The 13,306-nt window shown below is 36.5% G+C and overlaps 1 protein-coding gene across 2 annotated transcripts in view; it reads right to left on the bottom strand.

Annotated features, from left to right (window-relative positions):
- SLC12A2 (solute carrier family 12 member 2) overlaps nt 1-13,306 on the bottom strand; it is a 137,750-nt gene that overhangs the window by 44,461 nt on the left and 79,983 nt on the right. For both annotated transcript variants that reach the window (XM_063454156.1, XM_063454158.1), the window contains exons 7-11: nt 11,276-11,386; nt 2,788-2,896; nt 2,234-2,361; nt 2,061-2,145; nt 1,564-1,715 (exon numbers count right to left, since the gene is read on the bottom strand). In XM_063454156.1, the coding sequence (XP_063310226.1) occupies nt 1,564-1,715; nt 2,061-2,145; nt 2,234-2,361; nt 2,788-2,896; nt 11,276-11,386 (585 nt within the window). The remainder of the gene's footprint in view (nt 1-1,563; nt 1,716-2,060; nt 2,146-2,233; nt 2,362-2,787; nt 2,897-11,275; nt 11,387-13,306) is intronic.

The raw sequence follows: 13,306 nt of genomic DNA, 5'->3' as shown, positions 1-13,306 counted from the left end.
ATTGCAGATTCACCAAAACTACAATGTTCTAGATTGCAGAGTTAAGAGGACAGGGGCACTGCACTAAGACCACTTTAAATGTCAAAAAAATCTGCTCAACTGAAGCATACCAAGTCATATGGAAAAGTATGGTTGCAAATAATGATAAGTAACCATCCAGCTATTGTAGCACTTTAGGTCTTCTACAACGATTTGCCAGTGTATGCCAGCCAAAAAGGAATTCTCCATTTCTTAAGGGACTATGGTCCTGTTTTGATAAGCTTTTCAAATGGTTTCAATAGGATTCGAAAAACTTTCCAAATAATAGATCTACAAAAATTCCCATATACTTTAATGGTAACTTCTGTAGATAAATTGTTTGGAACATTTTTTTACCACAGTTCCAACCCAGCCCAGAGCTTGTAAATTATGGGAGATGTTATTTCATAAAAGCTGTAGGTCTACCTATTATACAACATACGTTTAGAAATACCAATGACAAAGGAAGATAGAGGGTCTGTTTTATCAACCTTACACAACAAGGCTCAGAATTGTTCAAGGTTAGAAAACAAGAAACCATCCTTCTTTCTAGGACATGCATTCCTACTGGTACGGTACCATGAATATTGGAGAAAAATGTTAATAAACTTTAAGACTAAGAGTGGATTAAGCTAGTGTAGAGTAAAATGGTTGGAAATAAATATAAAACAAAATATAAACAAAACAAAAAACAAGGTTGAAAACATCTATTAATATTTATTTGAAGAGCCAAATAAAAGAGCATGCAGTCTTGCATAATAATTCAGATATTCACTTCCCGCTGAAAGATCAGAACAGTATGAATGTTTTGCTGCCCCCTCTGTTTGACTTCCAAAAGCAAAGGAAAACAGACAGCGTGAGCAGGGATCAACATGGCATCTGACTGCATTTATAGGAGGTAAGCAAACACGATTTCTGCCTTAAAGCTCAAAGGAACATCACAACAAGCTCAGACATGGCCATACACATATAGCTGTCTCATGTATTCCCAAGGAAGAGCCAACTAGTTCATTAACAATGAGTGTGACAAGGCGATAACACATAAAAATGTACTTTTATAAAGAACAGTTATATCTTAAAACTATAATGTAGTTTAAACAAAAAGTATATACACAGTACAGTGCATCACATTCTAAATTAAAACCCCTAAACTTCACTATAACCTTATCTAAATTCATTGGGATGCATTTACAAAATATGATTATATAATGGTTTGAAGTGAAACTGCTGCGAAGTACATTCATTTTTCAAGGCAAATCAAGGCCACAATAATGAGACATTTGTTGTGATGGATATGTCTATTAAAGTTGGCCAAACTTCCACTATAAGAGAAAGGACACATGAACACACATACATGAAATTAAAATATGATCATACATGATATAAGCCTACCACTGCTTAAAAGTACCCAGTAGTTGGGTATATGTTTTAAATTGCAGTTACAGACTTACACAATCAGAGAGAGAGTGAATTGAGGAATTGTCTTTATCGTATTACACAGTGATAACCTAAACAATTTCCACCTTAATGGGTTCGAGGGTATACCTGGAAGTTATTCATTAGTCCATATTTACATTCCTTTGATCTACATTCTGAAAAGTCATAATTTAGTTTACACGCTGCTTCAGTGCAGTTTGTTATTGCCATGGAAAGGGTGTCATTAATGTTCCCAGTTGCATCGCGAACAACACATGAACCTGTGAACAAGAAAACAGATGTGGTTAGTAGGAAAATGAAAAAACAAGCCTTTTTTTTTTTAAACTCTGTATTTGTACTCTAATTTTTCAAATTTCTGCATCAAACGCCAACTCCCCCTCCCAAATATACTATATCTTTACTTTTACTTGATACTTTTAATTGTAATGCAGTATATAATGAAAATGTTTTAGGTACACACTTTTCTCCTTTCTTTCATAACAGTTATAAATGTCATTAGGAAGCAGTTCAGTTACCTAACAAATTCTGTAAGTAAAAAGATGGCCACCTCGGCTCTACACAGCACTGTTGTACAAACATAAGGGCACCTGATAGTTGTATCTTACCTACAGAGGCAGCAACACCCATGTAGACAATGGTGGTTATAAGAATGGCCAACATTGTTCCTTTAGGTATGGCTTGTTGAGGATCCTAAAGGAAAAAAAAAAAATTAAAATGCAGTCTTAATGAAAAATGCTTCCCTATAAATCAATACTTACACATTACACCTGATACTCACCGCAAGATCACCTGAGATATTTGCTCCTGCTAAGATGCCAGTTGCAGCAGGAAAAAAAATGGCAAACACTGTGAAAAAGGTTTCGTCATTTCGGAAAGCTGGACCAAAGTTTTCAGAAAAAATTTCAGCTGCCATAAAAAAAATAATAATAAATAGTGTCATATAACATAGGAATATTGAAGTGCACTAACACTTGCAAAACAGAGCTATAAAAACAGGTGCTCCAGGTGCTTTGAATACTAGATCCCGTTTTGCTAAGTTACAAATGGATATATAGGGTGGTAATACACCATCAGTTAGCCCAGGGTAATTAGGTTAGCAAAATCCAGGGTAAGTGATATCAAATTATGGTAAGCATGAAAGGTGCATTTCAAATTCATTCTAACCACAACAAAAGGGATTCTATACATGTTTTTTTTTTGTTTTTTTTATGTAAATGCTAATCTCTCAGTCATATATTCTAGCAATTGAATTTCACGCTGCAGAATACACACTGGAGAGAGAAAACGTGTGCACAGAGGATGCGGTTGCCTGGATTCTGACAGTTCACTTACCTTTATAACCAAAGAACCCTTTTGCTTTCTTGTCCTCCATAGGAATGACTGATCCTATGAAGTAGTCAACAATAGCCAGCAGCAAAATGATTAACAGGACAATCTGGGCCTTGAGAGAAAAAACAAAACAAAACAAAAACAGTATAAACTCATTAACTAGAAAGTAATTTCAAATATATAATTAACAAATAAAATACACCAATTATTAAATATTACATTATTACAGCATTAACATGTATGTCAGATAAAGACTGTATTATGCATGTATCTGAATTTGCTGGGTTCATACACTAGTTTAGATATATACCACCATTAGCAAGCCAGGTGATGTAAAGTGTAATTCCCTTAACAGTCTACTACTACACAATGACAAAATTGAGCCATCTAGGCATTATTGGAGCAGCGGTCCATTAGCATAATAGCTGAAGAGCAAAACCTGCCACATTTATTATAGCTGTAAGACTTGAAAAACACAAACCCAACAAACACTTATAATATGTATACATGATAAATAATTTAATGCAAATGTAGCTTTCCATTTACGTTGATCTAATGCACATTTAAAAATTAAAGGGACAGACAAGGTCAATACACCTATCCCAGAGCAAATCAAGATTAGATTTACTGCCTGAGAAATCTAGATTCCGTGGAGTCTTTCACACAGAAATGTGAGTTAACGTACACTACACCAATGATTTTCACAAATGATAATTTAACACTATGAATGATAAAATGGAAAACTATTAATCATCCCTGCATTTCAATGGTTAATAACATTTCAAACATATTGTGAAACCAGAACTCTGTGTGTGCGAGGAGTCGTGTGCAGGCATGCAAGTCAGGTGGTAGGTCTTCTCACATTAAAATAATGAAACTTTCCTGGATATAAGTAAAATACTCTGGCATATTTGTTTAGCAAAAGTAAAATAAAGTTGGGACAAAGAGTAGATGACTGAAGCATCAGATGCTAGCTTGCAAGCAATGAGTCCAGCAGTGCTATCAGGAAGGCAAGATGTTTAAACAACAATGGATTGATATAGAACAGACCATAATTAAGGGTGTCAGCTTATTTCTGTAGGCTGCAAAATATACACGGAGGAGGCTTCATGGGACTAAACTGCCCTAAGGGCTAAACCGTTGATAATCTCTATGATTTTAATTCTCAGTAATAAATAGGCGTTGAAACATGTTACTACATTGATGTTAGAGAGCAAAAAGACCAAAAACATACATAGTTGCAAACAGAACATCTTAACCTACAGTATCAAATATAAAAATTAAAATGAGAACTAACTGTTGCAATAAAATGCTTTCATACGTTAAAAATCAAACACAAATCTAGATATGCATGCAAAAAGAACCACTTAACAACAGACTGTTAAACATTTCAAATAGCCAAAAAATATGTGGATATTGTGAACATTCCGTTTGAATGTAAAATGGGGAAGAATCTGATTAAATCCTAAAATGTTTGGTTTCAAATCTTCAGTTAAAGAGACTAAGCACCAAAATCATTGCATCGTAAGGAAGGGATTTATTTGTAGGCACACATGCAGCCCCTGCAGTCTTGCAAAATGAGAATAGTTAAGATCCACAAAAAGTAGTGATGTGTCAAGCTAGCTAAAAACAGTGATTCCCCAACACTGAAAAATACTTAAAACCAAAAAGAAGTAGTGTATTATACTAGCCAGGAAGAAAACCTGTGACACAATAAGTGGAGATAAAGTGCAATACAAATGCAATTATACAGACTTTTTTCCTCTAAGTTGAGGGATACAGGTTACCACATGTAACCTAAAATACAATAAAAAACAGCAAAACATAGTGTGAACTGTAAGAGGACTTGTAAAAGTGACGGGTAAGGTTGGACTCTCACTCACATGGCTCAGAATTGGCTCAAGGGTTCCACAAATGGCTGGAACCGTTTTGGTCTCCCCAAAGAATGGAATAATGATGGTGATGGATGGTGACCAAAGAATGGAAAATACAAGTAAAATAAAAATATATATAGAGATTGGGTATTAACTTCCAGAAGAAGGCTACCGGAAGAAGGCCACTCGAGCCGAAACGCGTCTGCTGACCACCGACAACAAAAGCATTTAATTTTGGGTCACTGAACAGGTGGTGAGTGAGACTTACCAAAGAGAGTTGGTCACTCCCACATATTGTATATATGTTAGTACCCAATCTCTCTATATATTTTTATTTTACTTGTATTTTATATAATAAAAGTATTTTATTGAGGATCCATCCCCATCATTATTCCATTCTTTAGGGAGACCAAGACGGTTCCAGCCATTTGTGGCACCCTTGAGCCAATTATACAGAGCCTGGGACGGCTCTGAGCCATGTGAGTGAGAGTCCAACCTTACCCCTCACTTTTACAAGTCCTTTTATGGTTCACACTATGTTTTGCTGTTTTTATTGTATTTTAGGCTACCTGTGGTAACCTGTATCCCTATGGAAAGGCAGTGTTTACATGAAAATGCCTGAAGGGAGCTTTTATACTCACCAGAACAAATACATTAACCCCTTAACGACTTAGGACGGTTCAGGACCGTCATCGGCATTTTTGCCTTGCCGACCGGTGCCGGTCCTGAACCGTCCTAACGATAATATGTACTTACCCAATCGCCGTCGTTCCCCCGGCGGCGATCAGCGTTGGCACCGGTGTGGGGAGACTGCCTGCAGCCCAGACAGTCTCCCTGCGACAGATTAGGACCCCTGTGATCGCTCAACAGAGCGATCACATGGTCACTATAGGTGTCCATGTGTCTGCCTGCAGGGGGACTGTCTGTGATGACAGGCAGTCTCCCTGCATGTGTAAAATCATTAAAAAAAAAATAAAGTTAATGTTAATAAAAAAAATAATTATATATGTGTGTATATATAATATATGTCTATATATCACATATATAATGTCCTACTAAGTGTATTTTTATATTAATATGTACATATATTAATATAAAAATACAAAGAAGAATATGCTTACTATATAATACACTGAAAAAATATTTAGCATTTTGCTATTTTATAGATTCCACGTTCATGTTCAGCCATATTCAGGTTGTATTGTTCCTAACCACCCTCTATTTGTATATATCACCTTTGGGTTTTTTATATATACATTCTTGTGTTTATAATATAAAAATACACATGTGTGTGTGTGTATATATATATATATATATATTAATATTATAAAATACAAATAAGTAATTTAAATTAAATTAAAACATGTAAAAATAATACAAATAAAAAAAAATTATATATCTATATGAAATGTTATTCTAACTGTATTTTGATAGTAATATATATATATTTATATAAAATACACTCAGAATGAAATTGTATATATATATATATATATATATATATCTATGTATATATAAATAAATAAAAATAATACAAAATATACATATGTCCATATACAAAATTACATAAATAATTATATAAATATACACGTAGACTTCAAATATATAAATATGCATATATTTTTTAATTCTACATGCGTATTTATGTAATATTTTTACATAATTAAGTAATTTTATTGATTGCAATTGGAGGGACCTGCCTGCCAACCCAGGCCAAAAGTCCAGAGAATTTAATTTGCTAGCACTATATTTTACCCTGTAACGTTCTATGACACACTAAAACCTGTACATGGGGGTACTGTTTTACTCGGGAGACTTCGCTGAACACAAATATTAGTGATTCAAAACAGTAAAACATATCACAGCAATGATATTGTCAGTGAAAGTTACTTTTTTTTTTTTTGCATTTTTCACACACAAACAGCACTTTTACTGATGATATAATTGTTGTGATACGATTTCCTGTTTTGAAACACTAATATTTGTGTTCAGCAAAAGTCTCCCGAGTATAACAGTACCTCCCATGTACAGAATTTATAGCGTTTTTGAAAGTTACAGGATCAAATGGGTCAAATATTTTCACATTGAAAGTGGCCAGATTGGTTATGTTGCCTTTGAAAGTGTATGGTAGCCCAGGAATGAGAATTACCCCCATGATTGCATACCATTTGCAAAAGAAGACAACCCAAAGCAAAGTATTGCAAATGGGGTATGTCCAGTCTTTTTTAGTAGCCACTTAGTCATAAACACTGGCCAAAATTATCGTTCAATTTAGTTTTTTACTTTTTTCACACACAAACAAATATGAACGCTAACTTTGGCCAGTGTTTTCGACTAAGTGGCTACTGAAAAAGACTGGACAAAAAAATATGTACATGTGGGGTGTTATTCAGAGATTTATGACAGATAATAGTGTTACAATGTCACTATTGCTAAATTTTAAAAATGTATGTTTTGAAACCGCAATATCCTACTTGTACCTATAGCCCTATAACTTGCAAAAAAGCAAGTAAACACTGGGTATTTTTAAACTCAGGACAAAATTTTGAATCTATTTAGCAGTTTCTTCATTTGCTTTTGTAGATGAGTAAAATATTTTTCAAGTAAAAGTAAAAAAAACATGTATTTTTTTCAATTTTTCATCATATTTTTTATTTTATTTTAATTAAATTACATGGGATTATATAAATAATGGTATGTAAAGAAAGCCCTTTTTGTCCTAAAAAAAACAATATATAATTTGTATAGGAACAGTAAATGAGAGAGCGGAAAATTACAGCTAAACACAGACACCACAAAAGTGTAAAAAGAGGCTTGGTCGCAAATGTACAACATCGCAAAAACAGTCCAGTCCTTAAGGGGTTAAGCTGTAGTTGTTCTGGTGACTATAGTGTCCCTTTAAAAACAGAACAGAAAAGTCAAAAAAGTTACAATTAAGAAGATTAAGAATTTCCCAAGGGACTACACATTTTAAATCTGTACAAGTATCTCTCTTGAGCTTTGTTTTTTTTCTAAGCTTGGACCATTTTCTCCAAAGTTCCCACATTCGTATTGTAAGTTGAGAGCCCACAAACCATGCGTGCCTTCCTCCTAAACAGCACCATTTGTTCATTGGCATCTCTTGGAGACTCCATGAAATGCATAGGGCCTCTCACATAAGGGGAAGCTATAGTAGCAGTATTACCTTTTTACTTGCAAATGGGAGGGTACTGGAGATATTTTTTCCAATCCAGATATTTTGCTTATTAAGTATGGCAGTTGATTGTCAACCCACAGCTCAGTTTATGAATGATATTCAGTTTAATACATATCATAGATGTGATTTAAATTTTGGTTGCAATAATTTTCCTTTGTTTTAATTTGATGAGCTTATATCTACCTTTAATTGAATATGCTAGCATTTTGCCTGTTGTGGTTGAGTCCGCATCTCCGTTGTATTTTATTAGCTTAATGTTTGGTTCAAATGTGTGGATAACCTAGTTCAGATTAATTTCCCTGCCTGTAGGCTAGATTCTCACATCAAGTACTACATAATTTAACTTGTTCTTTTTCCATAAATTATTTGTCTCACAAGAGGGCGTATGGTGTATGTAATGTTATGTATCAGCATCATACATCTATCTGCTATGAGGTCAACTTTGCTCTAATGTAATACATTTTGCAAAATTCACTTTAATGGTGAATAAAATAAAACTATAACTACCACAGTTTGTCATACAACTCTCTGTGCTTTGAGGTCAGCCGTACGTTTTTCTGCTTTGGGTACTGTACTGACAAGTTAATGTGCGTTTATAGTCTAGCTCAGGTTCATATCTCTGCATGGAGATCTTTGTCCCACAGATAGATAAATGAATGTGTAATAAAAAAACATATTTGCTAAATTTCAGCAATAGAGACAAACTTGCAATAAGTTAGTTAGAATGTTTTCAACTTGGCTTTAATTTATGAACATCAGCCCAATTCACTTTAATGGTGAATAAAATAAAACTATAACTACCACAGCTTGTTTCAACAGTCAAACCCTACATTAAATAACTACTATCAAATGGATACAAAAGGAGTTAAGCATGTATCTTGCAGACATATTCTAATGTTAATGCTCCCTGGAACATATCTGACACACAAACAACCTCTTGTTTATTCTTAGCTAGGTTTCAGTACCACAGATGTCTCTGCCTCTTTTATAGTACTCAAGAACATGTGAACGAATTAAATATGAACAAATTAAAACCACTAATAAGCTTAAGAGTTTGGGCCAAGGCAGAGTCTTTAGTTAAATGCTATCACATGGTTGATATTGACGACATTCAGTGTGAGAATCCCTATAATCTATTTTGCTCCACTTAATTATATTGCAGAACAGTAATCGATGTCACAGTGAAGACTGTCCTGTTTACACATCTAATTTTTTATCCTTTGTAAATGGGCTAGTTTAATGGGTCTGTTTAAGCACTATAATAACTTTGCATCATTGTAAATGTCATGGTTCGTACATTACCTGCAACCAATCTCCTTGTTAAGAGTTACTTTTTTTTTTTTTTTTTAATTCTTTATTTTTCTTGTGCATAGATTGACAACAAGCGTGTAAAGCCACAACAGCATCTACAAGAAATTCCATATCATTGTACAGTGTGGCATTTTAGACGGCACATTTTTATATTATATGAAAATAGCAAGATCGTAAACAACGTTTTTGTGATAAAACATGCTAAGCTAGACATGTATAAAACCGATCTAGTTATGAGATGCGTATAATTGAATTAACTGCGCGTTTTTAACTATAGTTATCGCTTAGCAAGCAAAGTATAATAAGAAATAATTTTCGCTTTTGATAAATGTGTTAAGACAATATGCATAGGGATGTACAGACCCACAGTGCTGAAAAGGCTAGACAACACAATCAAATTCGTCGTTGGTGTCAGCAGTACTGTAGTTCCATTGCAGCGTTTGAACTGATTCGTGGTCTAAGTATTGTGCACAGAAACCAGTACAGGTTTAAAACCTGCACTAGTGTCTATGCTGGGCAAGATTTGGAGTTGTAGTTTTAGTGAGGTGCCTTGCACTGAGAGGATCGGGCAATACAGCCTGCATATTTACTGGTTTCACAAAACTGCAAAGGGGTCATCTACTGAATAGTGGGTCGAGTTAAAACAACTAGATTGCAAAATTAGGGCACATCAGTGGAGGTGCAAAGATCTCTAAACCTGGTTTCTTAGCAGGTTGGCGCCAAATTAAATAGAGATTAATATACAGTAAATAACACCCAAAGATTTTTCGAATTATTAGGTCAACTATAAACATGCAAGGCATAAAACTTTAAGAGGCCGGATAGCGTCCATTTGTGAATATATGCCATTTCCCCCGCTTGTTGTGGTTGAGGTGGATGACTGGGAAGTTCTTACGGCTGCGGCATTTTAAACCTATGCCCGCCTTTCGATTTACAAAGTCCCGGCAGGGTGAGAGTTGGGCAGTCTTTAAGCGGTGGAGGTCTATGGACAGTCCGTTCTGGCCCACCGGGTGGCTTGACTGGATTCTCCGAGCTATATGGTGCCCCGAGGTCTCCGTGGCTCCGTTGAGAGTGTCATAGGGGGGCTTGCACTTGGGTTGCAGTCGCTTGACGGCGTTGCCCGGTTTCTTAGGGCGCGATCCTCCCTTGGGACGTGGTCTCATTCTTGGAGGGCCGCGGTGAGCAGCGGACGCCACTGAATGGGTTGTGGCTTTCTGGCTGTCTATTTGGTTCACCTGTTTCCGAGGTTCAGGAGCTTGTCGAGTTTCATGTAGTTTACCCGTTCTGCGTTTCCTGCCTTCGGTAGGTGAGTGCTCCTTCATGCCGGGCGTCCCCTCAGCTTGCGGCCGTCTGCTCCATAGTTTCTGCCGTTGTTCATAGTTGTCCAGCAGGCTTGGCGTTGTCGGCATGGCGGTCGCCATTTTGGCCATAACTGTGTTGCGGAGTAGTGTGCTTGAATCAAGTTCGTTTCGTCGGTATTTGTCGCTTGGTTGTACCGGGATATCCCTCACCGGCCAGGGGGGGTAGACGGGGACTTGGGTGTAGCAGCGTTTTCAACAGAGCCGCCGGCGTGGAGGTCGGCCGCCTCTCCTGCGCCTGCACCCGCTGGTAGGCCGCAACCCTATCTCCGCCTCAGATTGCTTCTCAGGGTCCGTCGTACCGGCTAAGTGAGTCTCTGGGTCACACCGTTATTGTGGCTTGTTATTTCGGCAATTTAGGTGTGGTCTTTGAAGGGTAAGTCGCTTGTTTAACGGTTCTTGCCTGGAGCTCCGGTTTGGTGCGACCAGTCTGCTTGGCGGTTAGGCCCCGCCCCCCGTTAAGAGTTACTTTTAAATGCAGCAACTTAAAATTTACTGCAGCTATAAGACAGCCAGCTCCCCCCAATAAAAATATTGCACAAAAATATCGGTACTCCAGGATTTAGTAGGTAAAACTTCGCTATTCAAGTAGACCCAATTGGTCGACGTTTCAGCCGCTAAACGGAGCTTTCATCAGAGCATAAAAACACACACACACACACACACCTCTATATAGCAGACACTAAACACACAGTAAAGAGTTCTCCACAAAAGTTTGTTCAATCTGTGCAACAAAAACATTCTCAACTTACTTTTGCTTCCCACTCCATTCCTGCTACGGAGATTCCCAGTAATAGTACAATTGTGATCGCTCCAATAATTCGAATGTCATTGATGTTATCCACCATAATGGCATTGTGTTCCTACAAAACAAACACGTTGAATATTAGAAGATTAATTATGCACATTACATAAGCAATAATAAAACATATAGAAGTTTTAACTAGGTCAATGTGGTTGCACGAATTTAATGACATAATTGAAATGGATTCAAACTTCTGGGACAAAGAAATAATTAGTGAGTCTGTAAGCACAGTGCTGGGGCCATTTGCCTCCCACTAGAAAAAAAAACAAAAAAAAACCAAAAAAACAACTAATAATTTAATTTGAGGAAGCATGTTTTTGTATTTTTTTTGGGCTGCACTGACTTTACCAACCACCAATGTATTAAAAATTAAGCAAACATACCATGGAGACTGAAGAGGTGTTATAGGAAAGTTCTATAGAGAAATCCAAACAATCCCTGGACCAAATATTCATATTTTAGGGTTGAGTCCTGGAATTCAGTCAGTAAAATAGGCCAATAATATCACCAGTGGGAAATGTGCTCAGTTCCCAGTTTCATTTAGTTTGTTTTATTTATTTTTTGCTCTACCACACCTCTCCCTCTCTGTGTTGATGCCCAGGGCAGTGATGTGCTAACTACAATTCTTAACACTGCTGCTTATTATGGTGGGCATGCCTTGCTCCCTATATTGTAATAATTCTGCACTACAAGGATACTTGTTCTCCATTCCCAAGAATATAGTATACCTCTCCTTTTTCATTTTCACCCCCTCCCCCATTGCATAAAAAAATAAAAATAAATAATGTTTACTAACCTCTGCTTACCTCTCAGCCTCCAATCCAATGCTTCTCATAAGAAAGCATTGGAGACCTATTGCACATGCGCAGTGAGAGCAGCAACAGCTTTGAATAAATTATTTCATATGGGGGTTCTGCGTCACGTGATAGTTTTACTCTGTCAGTTCTGCTGAAGCACCTCTAGTAGGTGTCATACTGACAGCCACTATAAGTGGACTTAACACTGCAGTGCAAACATTGCATTTTCTCAAAAACTGCAATATTTTACATTGACACGCAGAGGAGAAAAAAAATCTCTTGGTACAATACAATAGGGAGACTACAATAAATGTGTTTTCTTATTTTTTTATATGCCAACAGTTTGTATTTGTTCGTACTAGAAAATACTTCACATTGGTTTGGATTACTTGAAATAGTTACAAAATAATTATAATAACTGACTGGAAAAAAAAAAAAAAAAAAACCCTGCTTCAGGTGTAATAAACCGCTTTCCACCCATCATACTTACCATGATAAATACTACAATTGAAGAGAAATAATAATCTACCTGAACAACAAAATTTTAATTGAACCAAATCGAGAGCATGCTTGTGAGCCCCAAACGAGATCAAAGCAACCATACACAGCTGGGCATTGGTTTTCTCAGCGTGTACTTACAAAATAAACAAACACATAATGTACTCTAAAGTGAAGCAATTCCCTGCCTTTGATTCTATAAGCCATTTGTTGGTATTGGCACACCGTATGAACTCGGTCCCAAACTTCCTCAATCGAGGGGGGACCGTCCTCTTCCAATGGTGGGCTATGCTGATTTTTGCAGCCAACAAAATGTGTATCACCACTGTTTTGGGGAAAGCTCTTTAAGTTTGGGATATGGTACAACTGGTAGTATTCTGGTGTAAATTGTAATGACAGTGTTGTTATATTATGCAGAGAGTCTTCCATTACCTTCCAGACGGAAGTTATGCCAGAGCAGCCCCCGAAAATGTGTTTAAATTAACCTGTCTCTGTATCTCCAGCATTTGTGATAGCTTCAAAGGAACTAAGTATCACCTCATCATTATTTTACAAAATGCTTCCCAATGGGATAGGCTACTAGAAGTCGATTTAGTTATCTGTATGGTCTGCAACCAGATGGGTAGCGGATATTCTATGTGCAGTTCCTTTTCCCATTGCATCATATATGGTAGTTTTTCAAA

The sequence above is a fragment of the Pelobates fuscus genome, chromosome 5 (genome assembly GCF_036172605.1).
Source record: "Pelobates fuscus isolate aPelFus1 chromosome 5, aPelFus1.pri, whole genome shotgun sequence".
Classification (NCBI taxonomy): Eukaryota; Metazoa; Chordata; class Amphibia; order Anura; family Pelobatidae; genus Pelobates; species Pelobates fuscus.
Note: the sequence above shows the minus strand (reverse complement) of the source record. Positions and strands in the feature narration are given on the sequence as shown.